This window comes from Falco peregrinus, chromosome 4, assembly GCF_023634155.1.
Source record: "Falco peregrinus isolate bFalPer1 chromosome 4, bFalPer1.pri, whole genome shotgun sequence".
In the NCBI taxonomy this organism is placed as follows: domain Eukaryota; kingdom Metazoa; phylum Chordata; class Aves; order Falconiformes; family Falconidae; genus Falco; species Falco peregrinus.
In genome coordinates, this window is record NC_073724.1 from 93,589,102 (window position 1) to 93,609,432 (window position 20,331).

The 20,331-nt window shown below is 36.4% G+C and overlaps 1 protein-coding gene across 2 annotated transcripts in view; it reads right to left on the reverse strand.

Annotated features, from left to right (window-relative positions):
- The window catches only part of COG6 (component of oligomeric golgi complex 6), a 59,525-nt gene that overhangs the window by 37,912 nt on the left and 1,282 nt on the right, over nucleotides 1-20,331 (reverse strand). For both annotated transcript variants that reach the window (XM_005240263.4, XM_027790681.2), the window contains exons 3-7: nucleotides 20,234-20,305; nucleotides 16,531-16,589; nucleotides 3,279-3,390; nucleotides 1,182-1,264; nucleotides 877-947 (exon numbers count right to left, since the gene is read on the reverse strand). In XM_005240263.4, the coding sequence (XP_005240320.2) occupies nucleotides 877-947; nucleotides 1,182-1,264; nucleotides 3,279-3,390; nucleotides 16,531-16,589; nucleotides 20,234-20,305 (397 nt within the window). The remainder of the gene's footprint in view (nucleotides 1-876; nucleotides 948-1,181; nucleotides 1,265-3,278; nucleotides 3,391-16,530; nucleotides 16,590-20,233; nucleotides 20,306-20,331) is intronic.

Genomic DNA, 20,331 nt, shown 5'->3' on the forward strand with positions numbered 1-20,331 from the left:
TTATAACTGTTTACTGCATTGCAGGTAAATTATTAAGAAAAAAGAGAGCAAGTATTTAAGCAAGCTGTGGGTTTGTTTTGTTTTTTTGGTGTGTAGGTGTTTGGTTTTGGGTTTTTTTTTACTTTAATCACATTAACTATATAATCTTGTATATTCCATGCAAGACTGTGGAAAATCACATAAACTAAATCAAACATCCGCATAAAAATTATGATTTTTTCATTAGGGTGAAACCATAACCATAATTTGAGCTTTCAGCATGCACAGAATAACAGCTAACGAATATAATATTGCATTGCACCAGCCTCTTTTCACAAATCCTCCTGTCAATGACTTACGAAAAGAGAGAAGCCATAAAAAAAATTATGTTTTACACTATCAATATGTTACATCAAACACTGATGCTTGGATCCAGAGTACACAAGCAAAAAAGTAATTGCCAATGCAAGTAATCGCGTAATGCAAAAGAGCATCCTGATAAAATAAAGTGGGTATTTTTAATTTTGAAAGGTAACAAGCCACTCCTCCAGCTAGATCTTACTACCAAATTGTCAAAAACAACTTCCCTGTAACCTGCAAGAATATGAAATGCAATACACTTAATTTGCTTAGACTACCAATTGGTAGTAGTTCTCTGTAGAAAACCATCCAAAGATACAAATAAATAATACACTTTTACAGAGATGAGATTGACCCAAAAAAAAGTGAGAATCTCCAATTAAATATTTGGTTCACAACAAAGCCTTCACTAAGAAGGAAACTCAAAGCTCTGTTAACAGATCTTGGAAAAGGTTTTTGCTGAGTTCAATTCACATCAAGAAATTAAAGGAATCATCATAATAATACTCATAAACATAAAAACATTCTTAGTCCTACTTTGAGTCCATCTGTAAAGTCGTTCATAAGATGTCTCTTGCAGTAAAGCCATCTGTTCCATAATTTCCAAGCTATAAGACAAAAAGATTTTATTTGCAAATACTACTTTAGGTAGTACTAGCAAAGGCATGTACAAATCAAACACATAATTATTAAAATGATGAAAATTTAAAAATTTATTACTATTCTTTGGGTTCTTTGTTAAATACTCTGGGTAGTGATATGAAGTAAAGAATGACACCTTGCTGTAACTTCTGCTTTTAACTAGGAAACGGTTATCCTGCACTCATTTAAGTAGCACTCACCCTGCCCTTTGCTGATTTGTCCGGAGTAGAATCTTGACATCATCGTGAATTTGCTTTACTCTTCCCAAAGCTTTGAAAAAAGCCTACAGTATATTTAAAAAAGAAAAAAAAAAAAGAAAGAGAAAAAAAGCACTTTTTAGAAACAGTTGCTTCTCATTCAAATCTCTTAGCACTCTGTACTCCCTATCTCAATTCCATATTTATGTTCCTCGCAGGTCTGTGTTCCATGTGCCGCTTTTAAAACACAAGGCCCCTCTGCTACTTCTCACCTTTCGTTCCACTGTAAGAGTCTTAGGATTTTTTTCTTTCCCATTGCATCACAACCACTTTCTCCCATTAAAAAAAAAATTAATTAATAGCAGCAAACGTGCTCTTAACCTGTTTTTTATGTAGCATATATGTGGTTTACATTTATTAGTTAACACTTTGGGGAGATTTTGACATTATTACTATGCATTCCATCATCTTCTACCCATTTCTACCCATTGACATTGGCAAGTAAAGAGCAAAGTGAAACGTTATAAAGTACAATGACTACAAGTTGATAGTTTCTGTTTTCATATAAGGGGGTAACAATTTCTAAGAAAAATCAAACATTTGCAAGAGACTAGACCAAGGTTTTCCAGGACAATCTTTCCCCACTGAATAACTCAGCGGCAGCAGTGAAAAAAATAAAAAAACCTAGAAGGCCTGGACTTATGGCCAAAAAGGTTATTTTGTCACTCTTTCAGAGAGCAAATGGAAATCCACTAACAATTTCAAACACATCTCTCATTTTTAAAATATCGTGGAGGAGACTAGCTAATTCAGATATAACTGTTTGTTCTGTCTTTTGTGACTGGAACAGTGTGCCTCGGGAAAGTAGAATTTCGTTCTGGCTCAAGTCACAAAAAATATACATTTTCTAAGCGAAGCAGGACACTGTCCTACTGCCTGGCATCAACTGTGTTGAAGATCATGTTTATAAAAACCCAAATCACTCTTCCTTCACGGAAAAAAACCCACAACAGAACATTAAAAAATTGCCAAAACAGAAGCCTAATTTAGAAGACTAAAAATGTTTTAAGCATGCCGGTTGATTCTATCATAGGAGAAAAGCATACATGTGATTTTACTGAAATCTGCCATTTCAGTAGCCCAGCTATGATTATATCTCAGTTACTTCTGCACATTTTTTATACAGATCAAAGTATCAAAAGGACTAATCCTCATTCGGCTGCAAACCAAGCACTGAACAAATGGCACAGTCCCTGCAACATGTGCGTTTTTGAAACCTGAATGTTCTTTCATGGTAATAGTCAGTACAAAAGCATACAGCAATTACTCAAGTGCACAATCGTTTAACACATTCCATTTATGCTCTCATTAGCACTGTTTATGGTTCTCTGTTCCACATCTTTTATAATGCTTTAACTGCAAACTGGATGCCTGTGGAAACGAGATAGTATGCCTCAGGTAGTCTACATTTAGGTGAAGATTCTATGCAACTACAACAATAAAAAAATCTATTAAGTATACACAATTCTCTCATTACTCAGTTTGCTTTAACTGCAGAACAATGTGCCTTCTTATTCAAGCCATAAACATACTCAAAAACTAGTTTTGGAAGGTGCCTAAAAGCGAATCAGCACCCAATATCTTCGTCAACCAAATAATGAGGGAAAGACTCAGCTTAGATCAAGTCACTGAATACCTGTATGCACACATATGCAAAATGCACATGCACATGGGTAGTACTACGTATTAGTGAAGCACTGAAAATCCCTCATTTGCTTTGTTTGAGTGTGATTACATTTTAAAACGTCTTCACTGAATACTCAGACTTCATAAAGGCTTTCTGAAGTGTAGAACCACACGATAGCTCATTTGCCCTTAACACTCATTACACAAACTAGAATTTAATGTTGATTTTCTTTCTTGTTACTTAAATCTTTCATAACACATTTCAAACACATCAGAAATTCACCATGATGTTAAAAGGTACATTCCTCCATAAGAAATTAAATTACAAACTGATAATAAGATCTCGTGTACAATTCAGCTAGGACGCTTCTACATTTTGGTTCAGGGCAAAGCTTTTAATGTTCATTGAGCTACCTCAGTAATTGGCTCATCTTTCGTGCCTCGGAGCAGGTTTATTTCATCTGGTGTCAGTTGGAATTTTGCTATGAACGCATCTGCAACTTGTGCTTTCATTTCTAGTCTCTGACTGTAATAAAACAGAGTGAAGAGGACATTACCTTTTTATACTTATTTCAGACTTATTTTACATATTCATACTTTTGGAAATATAATCAGCATTAGAAATTGGTGTTATTAAATTCCAATAGTACATTCTTGCCATCAAACACTTGAGTTGCATCCTCACATACCATTTTCCATTAAGCTTACACAGATTAATGAGTAAAGATAATACAAAGGTAAGTTAGTAATTTGAAAACTAGTAGGTTCTTTAAAAAATATATTCCTTTAGTGTTTGCATCACAAGTTATCTAATCCAGATACTTTGTGCTTGTACAGTTGCAGTGCTTGCAGTTATTTCTTTCAAATTCACCAAGGAAAGGACGGGGTTTCAGTTCACGTTTTCCAAGAGACACAAAGAGCTGTAGCACCCAAAATACGAAAATGACCATTTTTCTTACTAATCTACTTTTCTGCAGAACAGGTTTTCTTTTTAACAATACAGTTGGGATACAAACTTACTAGTCTCACAAGCAATCGAAATGTAAGGGCTCACTCTCTTGTTGATTGCCCTCCCTGAAACAAACGCAGCGGGGACGTAAGGTGCAAACGCCATCTTGTGGGCAGCATCTTTTCGCACACATTTTGTCACACACCTTACAACCACAGGACCCAAATTAACATAGTTGTATTCCACAGGAAGGGACTGGAATTCCTGTAGCAACAGAAAAATTGCTGAAACTGTGGTTCGAGCACACAGCATTCCAGGAAATAAAGACTACTTTTTCAGGATACTGAGAAGACCTAATTAGTTATTTGTAGAAGAATAAGGCTCAATTACTTTACAACCGTTTCAGCTTCCAATCTAATTATTGCAAGGTAAATACACTATTATTATAGAGTGGTAAGACAGACAAGTACACTTCTAATACTGACTGCAATAATTACATTTTCTTGCAAGATCAAAGCTTGAAAAGCTTTCATTTAATTTACCCCTTCTCTACTATCCAACTATTGTCTGGACTTCACTCTGCTGAAGAAAACTGGCTTCCCTTCTGTAGAAACGTACAACTTTCCCATTCTGCAGTTCCACAAATTCTTTTAGGGATAAGATTAAATGTTTTGCAATTGTCAGTGCTCTAGGACACTGTGCAGTGAGAAGGAGGGAAACATAAAATCCAACAGTGTTTTAAGAGTAAAATTTATGCAAATCAAACAGGAAAGCAACCCAGTACTTTACATTACACAGAAAACACCTAAAGAAAAAGGAAAACCAAAACTCATATGCTTTAATATCACATCCTTAATTTATAAGTCAGGTTTCCCCAAGGTCCCATGCAAATATGGCTATTTTGCCTTTACATCGACAGTTTTGCCATGCTTAAAATCAATCTGTTTAATTTTCTATAAGTAAATTCTACAATTACAAATTCAGGGTCTCCATGAAGCTGAATGTTTCTCAGAGAAGGAACAAGAATGACGGAGGATGATTTCAGCCAACTAAACAGGCAATGATAGCAGATGCATCCAAGAAAAATTACAGTACTTTCCAAGCAATCTGGTAGTAGTTCACTGTAAGTGAGGAAGAATAGGGAAGAAGTCTAAAAAGAAGGGGCTCAAGAGTGCATACACAGCTTGGAAACAAGAAAATGCAGGTACAGGAAGAAAAGAAAGGCATTTGGAAGAGAGGAAAGAGATTGACAAGTGTCACAATGGTTTGGCAAGGAGGTAGAGTCAGTCTTCTAGAAGAAGGAATGGGTCATGGGGAGAAAGAGGTAGGAGAGAATGGAAAGTACCAAAAGGCTCTGAGGGCAGAAAGGGGAGACGTGTGAGGTGATGGCTCTGAAGGGACTGAAGTTGCTCCATCTTCTTTTTTAATAACTTTAGATCTTTCATATTGGGGCGAGGCCATGCAAGACCATCTTCAAACCTAAACAGACCTGGCACTGTTTTCCACTGATAATGCTTTTCTGACACAGAAAGTGTCGTAGCCCTCGACACAGTGGAAGGAGAATAGAAGAATACCATTTTGAACACATTCAGTACATTTTCAGCAGGATGATTAGGTGATAAAATCTGAAGAGAGGAAGCCATGGTGTAACTTCAGCTGGAGATGGAGGACAAAATACCAAGAGAAGCTGCCTACAAAACATACAAGAATTAACAAGACAGGAGGACACTAACAAAAGAGTATTTTTAATTAAATACTAGGCTTGTGAGAGATTTTTTGATGATAACTGTGTCATTCTCACAACACAGATGACAGATGGATCAGCTCTGCTCTGCAGCACTGTTCCATCATTGCAACAATGCCTGAACCATGCTGCTTAGGTTGCCTCAGCCACCCCTGCCCTGTGCTGCCCCTTCCGCTGTACCAGAACTGTTGTTTATATAGTGTCATGTAATGAATTAGATCAGGGAACAAATCTGGCAGGGAAAACCCAGCAGCTTTTAAGCTTTTACTTTATTTATTTGGGGGGGGGGGGGGGGGGGGGGCGGAGGTTATATGTATTCTCTAATTCAGTTTACTACAGGCTTGCACTAAGGGACTGTGAGGTACTAAGTTCTGTATAGGCAGATCCCCTGTACTACTAAGCGGTGTGCCAGCACTGTGAGCTGCCAGTGGCAAGGGGGCAATGACTAGTTAGCTCACTGCTGCTATGAAACCGCTCATGAAAACTACACTTCAGAACTCTTCTGGGTATAAAAAGGGGTCGTTTCAATAGTCAGTTACAAGAAGTAACAGTAACAATAAAAAAAATCAGGACCCTCCCCTCTCAACCCCCTGCAAAAACCTAGGGGCATATGACATAGCTACTCAAACCAAAACCAGGTAAGGACACTTAAAATTTCACTTAATGATGGTGCTTTCAACAGGACATTCCTGTTTCACACCATCGTACAGAAGAAGTCTAATGCAGCAACATCACCATCACTGGATTTGCTTGAAACAACAGACAATGTAATTTAGTGAATTAATTTAATAGTTGCTCTGAGTCTCTTCTCTTGTGATGGGAATCTCAATTTAATATAAAACCACCAAGCTGAAAATACTTACAATGGATTATCCCTACCTTTAGGGAAGAGAAGGAATGTAGGAAAGAGGCTAGAGAAAGCAAAACCAAGACTTTGGTTTCAACTGAAACAAGAACTCCCACAAACACAGGAGCAGATGGGATGTTGAGAATTTTTTCTGTTCTTTGAACCTGTGTATCTCCTGAATGGATCAACTTTTAAGTACTCTTACAGAAGATTTCCATTTATTATCTCCTGTTCCTCAGGTTTTTTTGAATGTATACTGGGGCAGGGGGAAGTCTGATCTTAAGAAGCGCAGTATAATCGGAGTAACAGTTTTCTTCAGTTTGCTTTGTAGATTTGTTGGAGTTAGGGTTGTAGACTCCCAAAGAACAAAGACCAGAGCCAGGAACTGTACAAAAAGCATTCTGTGCCCCCTTCATTCCTGGAGTTATAAAAACAAAGAATGGCAGAAGATCTCACTAGTTTGTCTCTCTCCACCTGCAAGTCCTCACTGTGCACAGTCCTCCCTCCGTTCCTTTTTGCTGCTACAAACGGGGTTCAATCAAATATCGTGCTTTAAAGCCATTTCCATCCCTGGCTGTGTCTTTGGCTGACACCTGCCATAACTGCCCACTGACCCACTCTGCACACTCCCAAATAATTAACTTTTTATAAAAACAGTCTCAATATATTAAACTCTAGCATGCTGGCAAGTTAAAAGTTTCACAATGTAAACCAAGATAACAACCTCAAGGTGGCAGCCATGTTTCATCTATCTTTCTCAAAGCAATGATTCAGACAGAACTGGTGAAAAACATCTATCCTAAACCTAAAAGCATGCATCTGAATTTTGATAAAGCTACATCTTTTGGGCCCTTTACAAAGGACGTGGGATTTCAACAAGCTACTCTGTTTCAAAACCCACGTTAACCACCTCTGTTCATGCTGGCTATGAAAGTTGCCTTGGTTATCAATCTGCATCAAAAAGAGATCCTATATCCTGGATGATGGATCAGGAACAAAACATGTAGGCGCTACATACCCTTGACTTCTACCTGGCAGTATACAGTATTGATGAGACCAATACATTCGCATAGGTATTTAATTTAAAATATATATATATGTATGTATTTCCTCAGACATAAGCTAACAGATATTTAACCAGAATTTAATCAATCTTCTTAAAGCAAGGAAATAGATTAAAATATCACTTAATTTTTCTATAGTTATTTCATTGCGATAAGTGCTATGCAAACTACGATGCAGGTAACAACAACAGCTAGAGTAAGGCCATCTTACAGATAACCCACAGCAGTCAGTATCTGTGCAGACCCTTGGACATTTCAAGACCCATTCACCTTTCTATAAACATAGTGATATCTAAATTGTGTTCTAAGAAAATGCTGTACGGCAGAGGAAAGGCCACACCGTGCTGTTATCCCAAAGTGCTGGGTTTTTTTTTCTTCTACTGAGTTATCCTTGCATAAAGGAAAAAAACTAACAGATCATGGGAACACTGCGCTGATGCAAAGGGGGAAGTGCCAAGGGCTGGTAGACTTCGGAGCAAGGGCGGGGGAATGGGACTCCAACAAAGAGCAATTTCCCCAGTTTTAGTCGTTACCAGGGAGACAGAATTCTTTTGCAAGAGAACTCAAAAGGCTGGGAAAACTATGCACTTCATGCACTTTTGCCTTGAACCAAATACAAATGCATACTGTTTGCTAGGATTATCACCTAGACAGCTCAAAAAATGAGGTGGAGGATAAACAGGCTTTTCCAAAGTTTAGTTTTATCTTGCCACCTAATACAGCATAAAAATCTGCTAGCTTCCTTTAACTAGGACAAGTCATAGCAGCACGTTCTGAAATTACTTTCAATTTGTGGTACTGAGTAGTCAACACATTTTTAAACCCTGAGAAAGATGGAGTATTTCTAATTCATAAAGGAATAACAACCATCTTTAACAGACATGTATAAATGCTTTTCAGTCACAGCTGGAAAAACTACTTTTCTGTGATGGTTTTTGTGGAAGGCAAATATATAAGACTATATAACAAGAACATCCACACACAAGTAAGTGTTAGGAAACCATTCTTAGGAATAAGTACCAGGTGCGAAAATGCATTTGTAAATGCTGAGAACAAATGTTATTATTCTACATTTTGCCTGTCAAACACATCGTTTCATTAAAGGAGAACTGAAATACTGTGAGAAGGTATTCAGTGACCAGTTCCATCTTAGAATATAATTAGGCAATTTTCTCCTTAATTAAAAAATAGGAAAACACAGAAAATCATTGTAAATTGTCTAGCGTTCCTAGGACACAGGAAAAATAGTAGTAATATTATAGAAGGCTTTAGTGAGACCTTATCTGTAAAACAGATCACAATCCTGATCATCTGTGTTCAAGAACAATGGACTCCCATTAGACCAGAGCTAGCAGGATGATCATTGGGAATGGAGAATCTAATTTATGAGAGGAGATGAAGGAAGCTCTTAAGATAAAGGACAGATGAGAAAACCAGCCAATTTATATCCAAGAATTAGGTTGGAAATTAGGGAAAGGCTTTTACCGGAAAGAACAAGCTTTTGAAGTAAGTGTTCCAAGAACAGAAACACATACAAATTCCAAAATAGTTCACTAGTTGTTTTTTGAACAGTTGATAAGTTTATGAAAGCCATCAGGCAAATGATAGCAGCAGGACAGTCAAATTGAACTCAGAAGGTTTCTCCCATCTGTAATCCCTGTCTAAAGACAGCTAGCCTGCAATGCTGCAGCCCTATAATACATTCTATAAGCCATATAAAACATTCTGCTCTAAAAGTAAAAATCAAAAAAGCTAAATCAAAAGTCAAGCAACAGAGGACACTAACTGCACGGAAATTATTCAAATCTTGTTAAACTGATTACTAAACACAAGAATAAAAAAGCTTATATGCTGTAAATAAATTAATAGAATTCAGTAATGTTCTACTTACATACTGATCAGGCTTCCTATAAACTTCATTGGTATCTATCTACAGAACAGCCTGGATAAGCAATTTTCACATGCAAAACTTCACAACAATCATGTGATATATATACCTCCTCGGTAAATCCATGTTAATGGTCAAGCTACAGTATCTAACTTGTGAAGAGAGTATAATTAAAAAGGAGCGTATTTCCAGTTTATAGATTCTTTTCCCTCTTGTGGAAGTGAGCTAGTTCATAGTGTCAAACCAAACAGACTAATATTTTCAGCATACCTTTCATACAATCGGATATAAACATATTTGAAAGGGGCCTGCTTACTCTAGCTTTGACTTTGCCATCAAATTCAAAAACATTGCCAAAGGCATGACAGTAACATACTGTTCTCTACATCCACCTGGAATAAGATCAGAACAAATCAGCTTAAGCAATAGCAAAAGGAGAACTAAATCAGATAGTGGGAAAACAATAAAGAACCGTAACAAATTTTCACAGAAGACCATGGGCTCTCTGTTCCTGGGCTTTTCTTCTAAGAGCAGATTAGACAAATGTCAGTCAGGAATGGTATCATGTAACTGATTCTGCATTTCTGATGAATGCTTCTCAACCTGAAAGACCATGCTTCATTTCATATTGACCAAGAGTACTTCATGCCTCAACAGAGTACATGGTAGCCAGGTATAAAAGTTGGCAGGATATAAGCCTTTGCGCTGTCTCTGCTGGTCATGGTTAGAATGTGACAAATCAGATTTTTTTTTTTTCTTCAGATCCACTCTAGCTGTTTTGATTCCTGTGTTACGCCCTGTTAGCTATACTTTTTGCTTTTATTGGCACAAATCAGGAAGGAAAATCAGCCTCAGAATTTCAAGCCTTCACCCTCCCCCACACTGAATTATAATTCAGTTTAGGCAACCTCTCCTTTTTCTCACGAAGCATATTCAAAGGAATAAATGTAATTACAAGTTTCAAAAGGTCAAGACACGAAATACATCTCATCAGTGCAAACCACCAGATCACCACTTTTCTCAGTGTAGGCTGATGAAAGCAAACCTCTCTAACCTGCTACAAATACTGCTGAACTTCCTGCATCATTTCCATACTAATTATGGCAAGATATTTATTTTTAAAAAAGGAAAAAAAGCATCACCAAGAGACAAGCATGAGAGATCTGTAGTGCAGCACTACTGAAGCAGATGTTCACTAAGAAACACTTTTCCTAAGACTTTTGACCTTGTATTGAGCACAGAGGTGACAGTAACTCCAAAAACCTGTTGAATTTAAATAAAAAGCAAGTCTGAATGTAATTCAATTAAATTAATATACACACTGCTGCATTCCAAGATATGTTTGGGAATCACATTTAATTGCATTTTTAAGAAGTTAAACAATCTTAGTGATACAGAAACTTTTTTTCCAGAATCAACATAACTAATCAGGACTCTTGACATCAAAACATACATGTTGCTCTGCTTAAGAACACAATAGAAGCTTATGAAACAAGATAACGTGTAAAGGTGTTCGAGAACATAACCTCAATGAGAGCTCTGAAACTTGAGCCTGACTCAAAAAATATCCATCCAAGCCACTTCCACTCTCCTTCTTTTATACAGTTTTTAGAGTATGGTCGTCTTTGCTTCCAAAAAACTAATTCTGACTCTCACCAATCTTCTATTTCTGCAAACTTACTTTCTGTAATCTCCCTGATCATATACCTACACTTACAGAATCACTTGAATTTTGTGAGAATTGATCATAGAATGGTTTGGGACCTTAAAGACCATTAGTTCCACCCCCCCTGCCATGGGCAGGGACACCTTCCGCTATATAAGGCTCCTCAAAGCCCCATCCAGCCTGGTCTTGAGCACCGCCAGGGATGGGGCATCCACAGCTGCTCTGGGCAACCTGTGCCAGTGCCTCACCACCTTCACAGTGAAGAAATTCTTCCTAATATCTAATTTAAATCTACCCTTTTCAGTTTAAATCCATTTCCCTATGTCCTGCCACTACATGCCCTTGTAAAAAAAACCTCTCCAGCTTTCTTTTAGGCCCCCTTTAGTTACTGGAAGGCAGCAACGAGGTCTTCCTGGAGCCTTCTCTTCTGCAAGCTGAACAACCCCAGCTCTCTCAGCCTTTCTTCATAGGAGAGGTGCTCCAGGCCTCTGATCATCTTCATGGCCCTCCTCTGCACTCACTGCAACAGTAAGCCCTCCTAATGTCCTTCTAAGGTCCATGTCCTTCTAATGATGGGGGGCCCAGAGCTGAACATAGTGCTCTCTTTCTTCAACCGTTAAGATCCACGACTGTCGTTTGCGGCTAACCTCAAATACAGTCTTGCACAATACCTTACCATGAATTGGCTGGTAAAACTACTATGAAGCCAGGCTTCTGGCATTCTGCATACAGTATTTTGGAACTGAACTGTTATTTCTCTGGTTCGGCAACTACTGAACTCCAGAACACTTGTTCCCAATGCAAAGTGAAGCAGCTTAGTGTTGCAAGTGGGTTTTTAGCTTCACTCAAAGGAAAAAAAGAACTAAACTCAGCCACAAGAGAACTGACAACCACAGAAGCTTTTATTAAAATCTCACTTCAAGGAGCAAGATCCTTTTTCTGCCAGCCTATTAGCAATGGCAATAAACAAACCCACATCTTTTAAAATGCACATGTTATTTGAAAACAAACTCATGACTATACATAAAAAGCCTAACGCAACCTGAAAGCAATATTAGCATACTCAAGTAAACGTATAGAAATCTAGTGAACACACACAATTTCTGTGAATTGTTAAAAATCCACTTCAGTAAATTAACTACCTCAATTTTTCTTTATTACCAATGTTTGCTATGAAATACATTAAAACAAGTATTCTATTCAAGACTCTGTATTGCTGAACAGCAATAAATTAACCTTATGACAAGATGGCTTGAATGGCTTGGACTACATTATTTCACACTATATGGCTTTACTAAGTTGTGATAAGTCTCAATTTTAAAGAGAGAAAAGGAAAAAAAACACCTAGTTTCTACATTAAGCAGACTCCATAATTTAAACAATATGAAGGAAAACTGTTCTCCTTCTAATGTACAGAAATTTTAACTAGTCTTTACAGAAAAAGTAAATGCCAAACAAGCAACTTAATTGACCCAAGAAATGCACCAACTCTGACATGATCACAAACATAAAAATGCAATTGTATTAATGGAAGATTATTTTTTTAATTTGTTATCTAAGTAACATACTCTATTTAGCATTTATGCCAAATCAGGTCTTAAGTTCAAAAACTAAGTTACAAGAAAAACAATGCTGCAAAGCAACAACTCAAGAATGCGGAAGTTTTAAATTAAATCCGAGACAAACGTCTTATTTCCTACTCCAACTATTTAACTAAAAATCTTAAATCGCACATTCTACCAACACAGGAAGTCCCAAATAGCTCATCAGGATTACCTGCAGGTGGACAACTACACCTTCAAACCACGAAACTGAGAAACTAGGATGACCAACAAAGAGTTCCGGTAAGAAGCTTTGGAAATTAAAAATAGTCGTGAACTACATCTAATTACATGGGTGATAATAGAGTGCAAAAACTACTTAGTATAAGAAACCTAGTACCTATACAGAACTACTAAGACAGCCATTCCTTTGCAAGTACTGCAGAAGAGAAAGAATACATTCAAGGATGAAAGCATGAACAAGCACCCTTACTTAAAACATTCATCCTCAAACTCAAGTTCCCATGACCACTCTGCATCTTCAGGAAACCATTCTTCACTGCTATCATGCAGGTTTTGATTTATAAAAAAAGAAGAAAGAAAGAAAGAAAGAAAACCAAAAGCCACTACACAGGTTCAAATGCCACATAGAGAAAAATTTCTGAAGAGATATTTACCTTTGCAATCTAAGAAAACAGTTCACTTACTATTTCAATCTTTCCTTTATTTGCTTTGTATAGCTAGTGGAATAAAGTTACAATTCCAATCAAAAAGACTTTGGCTATTGACTTTTCTTTCTCTGCTTCTGGAGTGAACATTCTGTTCTTTTAATTGCAGTTTGCTTTAAACTTCATACTAATTATAACACATTTTGACAAAATTTACTTTCCATGAGAACTGACCAGGCATGAAGAAGGTTTACCCAAGCCAAAGGTTACACCTGTCATTTACCGAAAATGGCCTTAAGACTATTATAAAAAAGCACATCTTCGACCAAAGTCAGAACTAACATATATTCTGAGAACATGAAGGGAAGTAAATAAAAAGCTGTGAAATATAAATCCAATTATTCGCCTAAGTAGCTTCCCATCTTCATCATACTGAGTGAAGACAGCAGCCCATTTACCCTAAATTTTCAAATACAGAAATTAAATATTTTTTAAAGTCTAAATACCTAATTTAAAGTCTAAATACCATAAATGGATGAAATACACCTGAAAGTTTACTGTCTCTCTTCAGTTTTAGAACACTGAATCAAAATCATAACATTTTCCTCATACAAAAACATGGTCAGTTGAAGAAAATCAGTTAAACACTAATCACAATAGAAGACTTTTTTTTTGACCAGTAGCTATCACAGCAAACCATTTACTACAAATCAGAATGATTTCTGAAATTGTTTTTTAAAAAGGCTAAAAAAAAGTGAAAGTAGACGAGCACTTAATGTAGTACTTAGTGAGAAAGGCAGAGTCAAAATACCTTTCTTCAAGGACAGTATAAACAATTAGTTCAGCAAAATGACCGAATGTATTATCTGTGCTATTTCCAAATGTTCAATAACTATCACTGTGAAAAAGAACATGACTAATGTGAAAAGGAAGAACATAACTAATCTTATTTTTCAGGGTAATGTTCAAAAACATACATTACTCAGCACTGATTTAAGAACTTAACTCACACACACTCTGGTACATAGAACAGAATTTGTTTTTTTAAAAATATTTTTATGTTAAATTAAAAAATTACACAGAACACTCTACTATACTGGTGCTATTCAAATACAAATTCCCATTATCCTAAACTTCAAGTAGCTTCTACCCAACATGTTTTCTTGGGAAAAGCCTATCATTAAATAAACAGCTGGGAGGACAGCAGAGAGCAGAAATAAAACTTAGGACCGATGAAATCTGAAGACAACTTCTGTGTTTCATAATAAGAAAAGGGACATTTTTTATAGGAAGAACGCTACAGAATTGATTATGCTCAGCAATTACTGTCTTGCTCTAGACTGAACGTTCTTGCTTTAAAGTCATTGTTTGAATTATAACCTTTTTGAATTGGTCCAGCTTTCATCTCTGCATTTTGATCAGACAGCATTCATTTTAAGACAACCCTCAGAAGACAGAGAAGCCATGCCCTCCCAGTTTCACCATTTACTCCTTTGTTGGCTAAGAAATGCTACTTAAGTTGACGGAATCAGCAATTTAAGACCTTTATTTTGTCTGACTGCAGGCAAGATTTCAGCTTTTCAAAAAACCCCTAACATTAGGTAGCAAATGCCTCTTCCATGTGTCCAATGAAAACCAAAGCGATGAATCAGAACAGTCATTTAATGAGTTAAAAGAAAAGGTGACTAAAATTTCCCCAGTGGAATGGAACAGCCTTCCCATTGCTGCTTTTGCTTAATTTTTTTTGTAAGTTTAGCCAGAAAAAAAGTTAACTTTGTTAATAAATGACACTACAAGTCTTCCATAACCTTATTGTAAAATCACAAGTATTATTTGGCTTCTGCTAGCGGTTACTTCATGGCATACTTAAAAAAAAACCTTTCAAAAGAAAACTTTTTCCTATGTACGTGCTTCTGAAGTCACGCAGACCTTAAAAGGATAGGCTACTTCTTAAACCTTTCTTCCTCCTCATACAAGGGGGATGTTCTGTCTCTCAAAGGAATTAGCAGAAAGTCTTCTAAGTAAACTATTGTGTCAGTAAGGACTATATTGTAGAAGTATTAATGTACAGTGTGCATAATCTCTTTTAACGGAATTTAAGGCCAATTAGACATACAACACTTGGGATTGGTCTTAGCATGTTCCATTCTGCTTCAAAACTACGAATCACAGCAGCTTTACTTTTCTTGAGACTACAAAAATATATGACCACTTCTCTGTCCTACTACCTCACATACTCATATTTAAAAGAAAAAAATTTCTAAGACTTGGGTTCAGCTCACTTACTTAAAACTGTAACTTCACCAAACCCTTCATTTTTTATCAACCAGCGTTGTAGTTTATGCAGTTATTCCACACTCAGCATTTAATATATGTACAGATTACACTCTTAACTTCACATTCAGACTGTCACAGGACATAATCCACTTCCTACTGAAGTCTACAACATGAACCTACTAAATTTGAAAGCACACCCAGAGATATACAAGCCATAATTTCTACTAGAAACTTATCACTGGAAATAATTATTTCTAATCTCCAAGTGAACTGCATATAATTTTCAGAAGAAAGATCATAAAGCAAGGAGATTCATTCTTCTACACTGACAAAGTCTAAAGCTGTAAAACCAGATACCCTAGCCATAAAAATAATAAAGATTACTTGAATCTGTCGTAGGCTGTTATCCTCTTCCCATGAATAAAACTACTGAAAACAGCAAAATACAAATCTTTTCTTCCACCAGAGGCTGGAGAACCAAGGGAAAAAGTGGTCTGTGTCAGGCTCATTAAACAAGTACTTATGTATTTCGCAGCTAGCTTTAAATATGGCAGAGTAGGTTATAATCCAACTTTGTTACTACATACAGTCCCGGAACAACGGAGTGACTTCCACTGGATATGAAGCATTAACAACAAGAGGCCTGCGAAACTGATGAGACACTGAGTAAGCCAGTGTCTGTTACAAACCAAAACAACTTACACTATCCACTGACATTAGGTAAAGCACATCCATATTCAGCACACTGTAACACTGTAACTGATTCTCTTCCCTAAAGGGACATTTTTTATTGCAACAAGCACTAACACATGTTTTTATCTTTCTGCATCCTCTAGTAATAAAACTATGAGTTCAGTATTTTTATTCCAACTGAGCTACAAATAAAGATAGTGTTAAAAACAAAGTACAAATACAAAAAACCCCAAAGTCATTATTCAAAAATAAGAGTGGCAGAATCAGACCTAGAAGAAAATTCCACCAGTACTGTCATGTCTTCAAGAAATAAACAGTGGTATACCTACTTTTCTGCCTGGAGTTTTGTGGTTTTTACTATCAAGTCCTGGGTTTGTTCCTTTGCTGCCTAAAACACAATTAGAATCATTAAGCATGTGAAAAACACAAATACATCAAATGTATTACACAATCTTTAAAATAATACTTTTGAAGCTTTCTGACTATAAGCAGTTCAAAGAGTGTACTCTTTGAAACAAAAGGACTTCTCGAAATAAGTATTCATTAACTCCATTTTCAGGCACGATAAATATGCTTATCCATATATATTTTCATCTTTATACACATTTACATTCACACACTGTTGATTTTTAATTTATATTTAATGCCATAACATTATTATAAATATGCAAAATAGTTCTGATTATTTTGTTTGTCCATTGACTGTACCTTGTTTGCTGTTGATGAAAATGAAAAAGGAAACAAGTTCCTTCAGACTGAACTGTCCAGTACCAGTGTCCATCCAGACGTTTTAGACAACATGAATATAACTCTGCTGGTCTATGCAAGTTTAGGTCTACAGAGAAGCTTACAGGGCTGTAAGTATCAAAAAAATTATGAAAAATGTCTTCACTAAAAGGGTAATCAAGCACTGGGACAGTCTGTGCAGGCAAGTGGCTCATCCCTGGAGATATTTAAAAGACGTGTAGATGAAGTGCTTAGGGACATGGTTTAGTGGTGGACTTGGCAGTCCTGGGTTTACAGTTGGACTATATGATCCTAAAGGTCTTTTCCAACCTAAACGATTCCGTGATGCTAAAAGCAATGCACTCACAAAGTTAATCACAGCCCTGAATGTTCAGTGATGACAATGCAAGGGAATCCATGCAGAAACCATTCTGGTACTGACAGCAGGTGCATGACTAAAGGGATTGCTGTGACTGAAATTAAAGGAGTTCTGACACTTATCACTCAGCAAGAAGATAAAAGACATCCGGAATTGTTGGTTTCCCACTGGATACCACCAGTGACCATTTAGGCAGAAAAGTAAGATTTAACAAGAACAAAACCCTGAAATCAAAATGCATTCAGTATGGCATAATACTGAAAGTAAAGAGGTAGAAACAGCTATAAAGATAATCTGCATGAATGATTTCAAGACTGTAATAGGTCTAAATTACAGCATTTGCCAAAATGAAGATGCCAGTCTTGAAACTTGAGGTCTAACGCAATTACATACGTACACCGATCCATTTCAGCCTTTTCATCTGCCACACTACACTAGTTACAATGGAAAAGCAGTCAAGGGACAGGAATGCTTTGAAAGGTGAAAGTAGGACTGCAATCACTCAAGTACAATTTCAGTCATCAGAGGGAGCCTGAGCTGTTCCGTTAATATATGACTGTTCCATGGCAGGGGGCTTAGAACTAGATGATCTTTCGGGTCCCTTCCAACCCAAATCATTCTATGATTCTATGAATATAGACAGCGAGCACCACTGAGGTGCCAGTTGCTGAATTTTCTAAAGGAAATCATTATGGATTAGCACACAAATTTAATAAAAACTCAACAGAATTTACTGAGCATTTAGTAGTTCCAAAATAAATTAAGTATCTTTAAGCTTTTTATATCTTATATAAATAATACTTAGGTTTTTTAACATGTATTTATATTTTAACCTTTTTTTTAATGATACTGATTTTCAGTGCTTCAGCCTAATAAAAAAAACCCAAAAGACTATTACAACGAAAGACTAGACTTGAACAGGATCAAAATCTACTAATTCCAGACTTTTTTTCCTCCACCATTCACAGTTGCAGATTTTCATAAACAAACAAAAAAAAAAAAAACCCTCAGAAGAAGAAATTTGCATCTTTTCTATTACTTTTTAGACAGAAGAATTGCCAAGAAGAATGTTAATAGCAGGACAGCAGAAAGGAAGGAAAAGCAGTTTTTCTGGATACAGCTAGATACACCAGGAAGATAGTTTTCATTGATATGCATTAAAATACATGCCAGTTACTGTAATTATTGTATGTACGTAATGTAAGAGCTTACATCTAACCAAAACAAAGTAACTGGCAGAAAAAAATTAAACATGCCAGAAAAATGAGAGTTGATATTTGATGTTTCTTGCAGATGTCGAATAGAAATATTTCTCTCTTCCTCCCCACCTCAGTATACCAATTAAAACTTTCATTATCCTTCAACCCTGCATTATTCCATTCCAGCACTTGCCTCCTTCCTTCCCTTTCAGTCCTTGCATTTATGAAGTCACTGTCCTGAAATCAGATCTGACAGTATCTGGCTACTTGGATTGGATGGTATTACATACTTACAAAACAAAAAAGGCAAGAATCTTTATGGGTCTTCTTATTCAGCTTGAGCACATGCTTGCAAGTCTTTTTAACAGGTAAGTTTAAGCAGATGCTTGCAAGTCTTCAGATATTGCAGATAAAATATCAGAGTATTTGACAACTAAGTGCTAGTTCATGGGCTTAATAACTTACATACAGACAAAGAAAACATAGATTAAATTGAAACAAGTTATGAGTTCCACAGGGCTCTAGAGGAAACCTCCTGTAGGGCCCAGAACAAAACTGCCTACTGACTTTTAACAGAAAAAGAAATCACTGCAGGGTGGCTCTACTCTGGCAGGGGGATCACAGATGATAGCTACACTTTATGATCTAATGACAAAAAAAAAAAGAGCAAAAATCTGCATGGACACTTGACTCATTTACACAGCTAAGAGTTTAATCAAACAGTTCCTGAACTGCACTAGGGAATTCATCCACATCAACAGCATTCAAAGAGATCCGAGACGTGCAAGGTGCATTACGCATTCCCTTCCAAAATTGAAATTTAAGCACCACAGTGGGCTACACTGTACTCACACCGCTTGGAACAAGTTTATCAAACTACAAGCATTCTTATGGGGATTACATATAATGACAACAAAACCTATTCATCCAAGTAGGACATCTAATGTCCCCACACACACATTAGGAGTGGGAAAAGCAACTGTTTGCACAAGATCTTTTAGTGAAGGATTCGCACAATGTACCTTATGTGTTGTATTCAGAACAGATTTGTTTTGGCAAAACATCTACACGTCAGAATCCATAAATCTTTTAAAAACTCATCACTGTGTTGAATATTGAACTTGTACATTAAAACCAAACCAGACTTAGTAACGCACTATAAAACACAACTTTTTTTTCCCCTGTAAAATATTGCAGATTCAAAATTGGTTTTGTTGCATACCAGTATTCTGAGACAATGTCATGAAACAAAACCTGCCGAAAGAAGATGGCACACTGGATTTGTCTGCCTCTTTGGATTACAAAATACTTTATGACTATACTTGAGGTATTTACATGAACACATAACAGATCTATTCAATGGGAAAGACACACAAATTTTGAACAGAAATACAGAAACGTAATTAACCCTTTAATCTCACACACATCCAACCTAATAAAGTATTTTCTCTCCACTCACATATAAATGGATATCACAGTGCTATTCTCAAAATATGCATATTGCTGCATTATAAATTGCAATTTGGAAGACATTAAAATTACTCTCTCAGCACATTTTCTAAATAAGTAAGGAGAAATAAACCAATATCCCAAAGTAACATCATATGCATACTATGGAAACATCTCAATACTGCAGTTAATCCTCCAAAAAAATTATTTATCCTTCTACAAGAAAGCAGTCGCACCTCAAAAAGAAACACATACAAAGCACATCTGTTTATTCATTACCTTCAAACGACTAGACATATCTTCACAGCAGCTGCTCATCGCTTGCACATCTTCGTTTATACTCTCAAGCTCCTAAGTAAGTTCAAATAACAGTAACT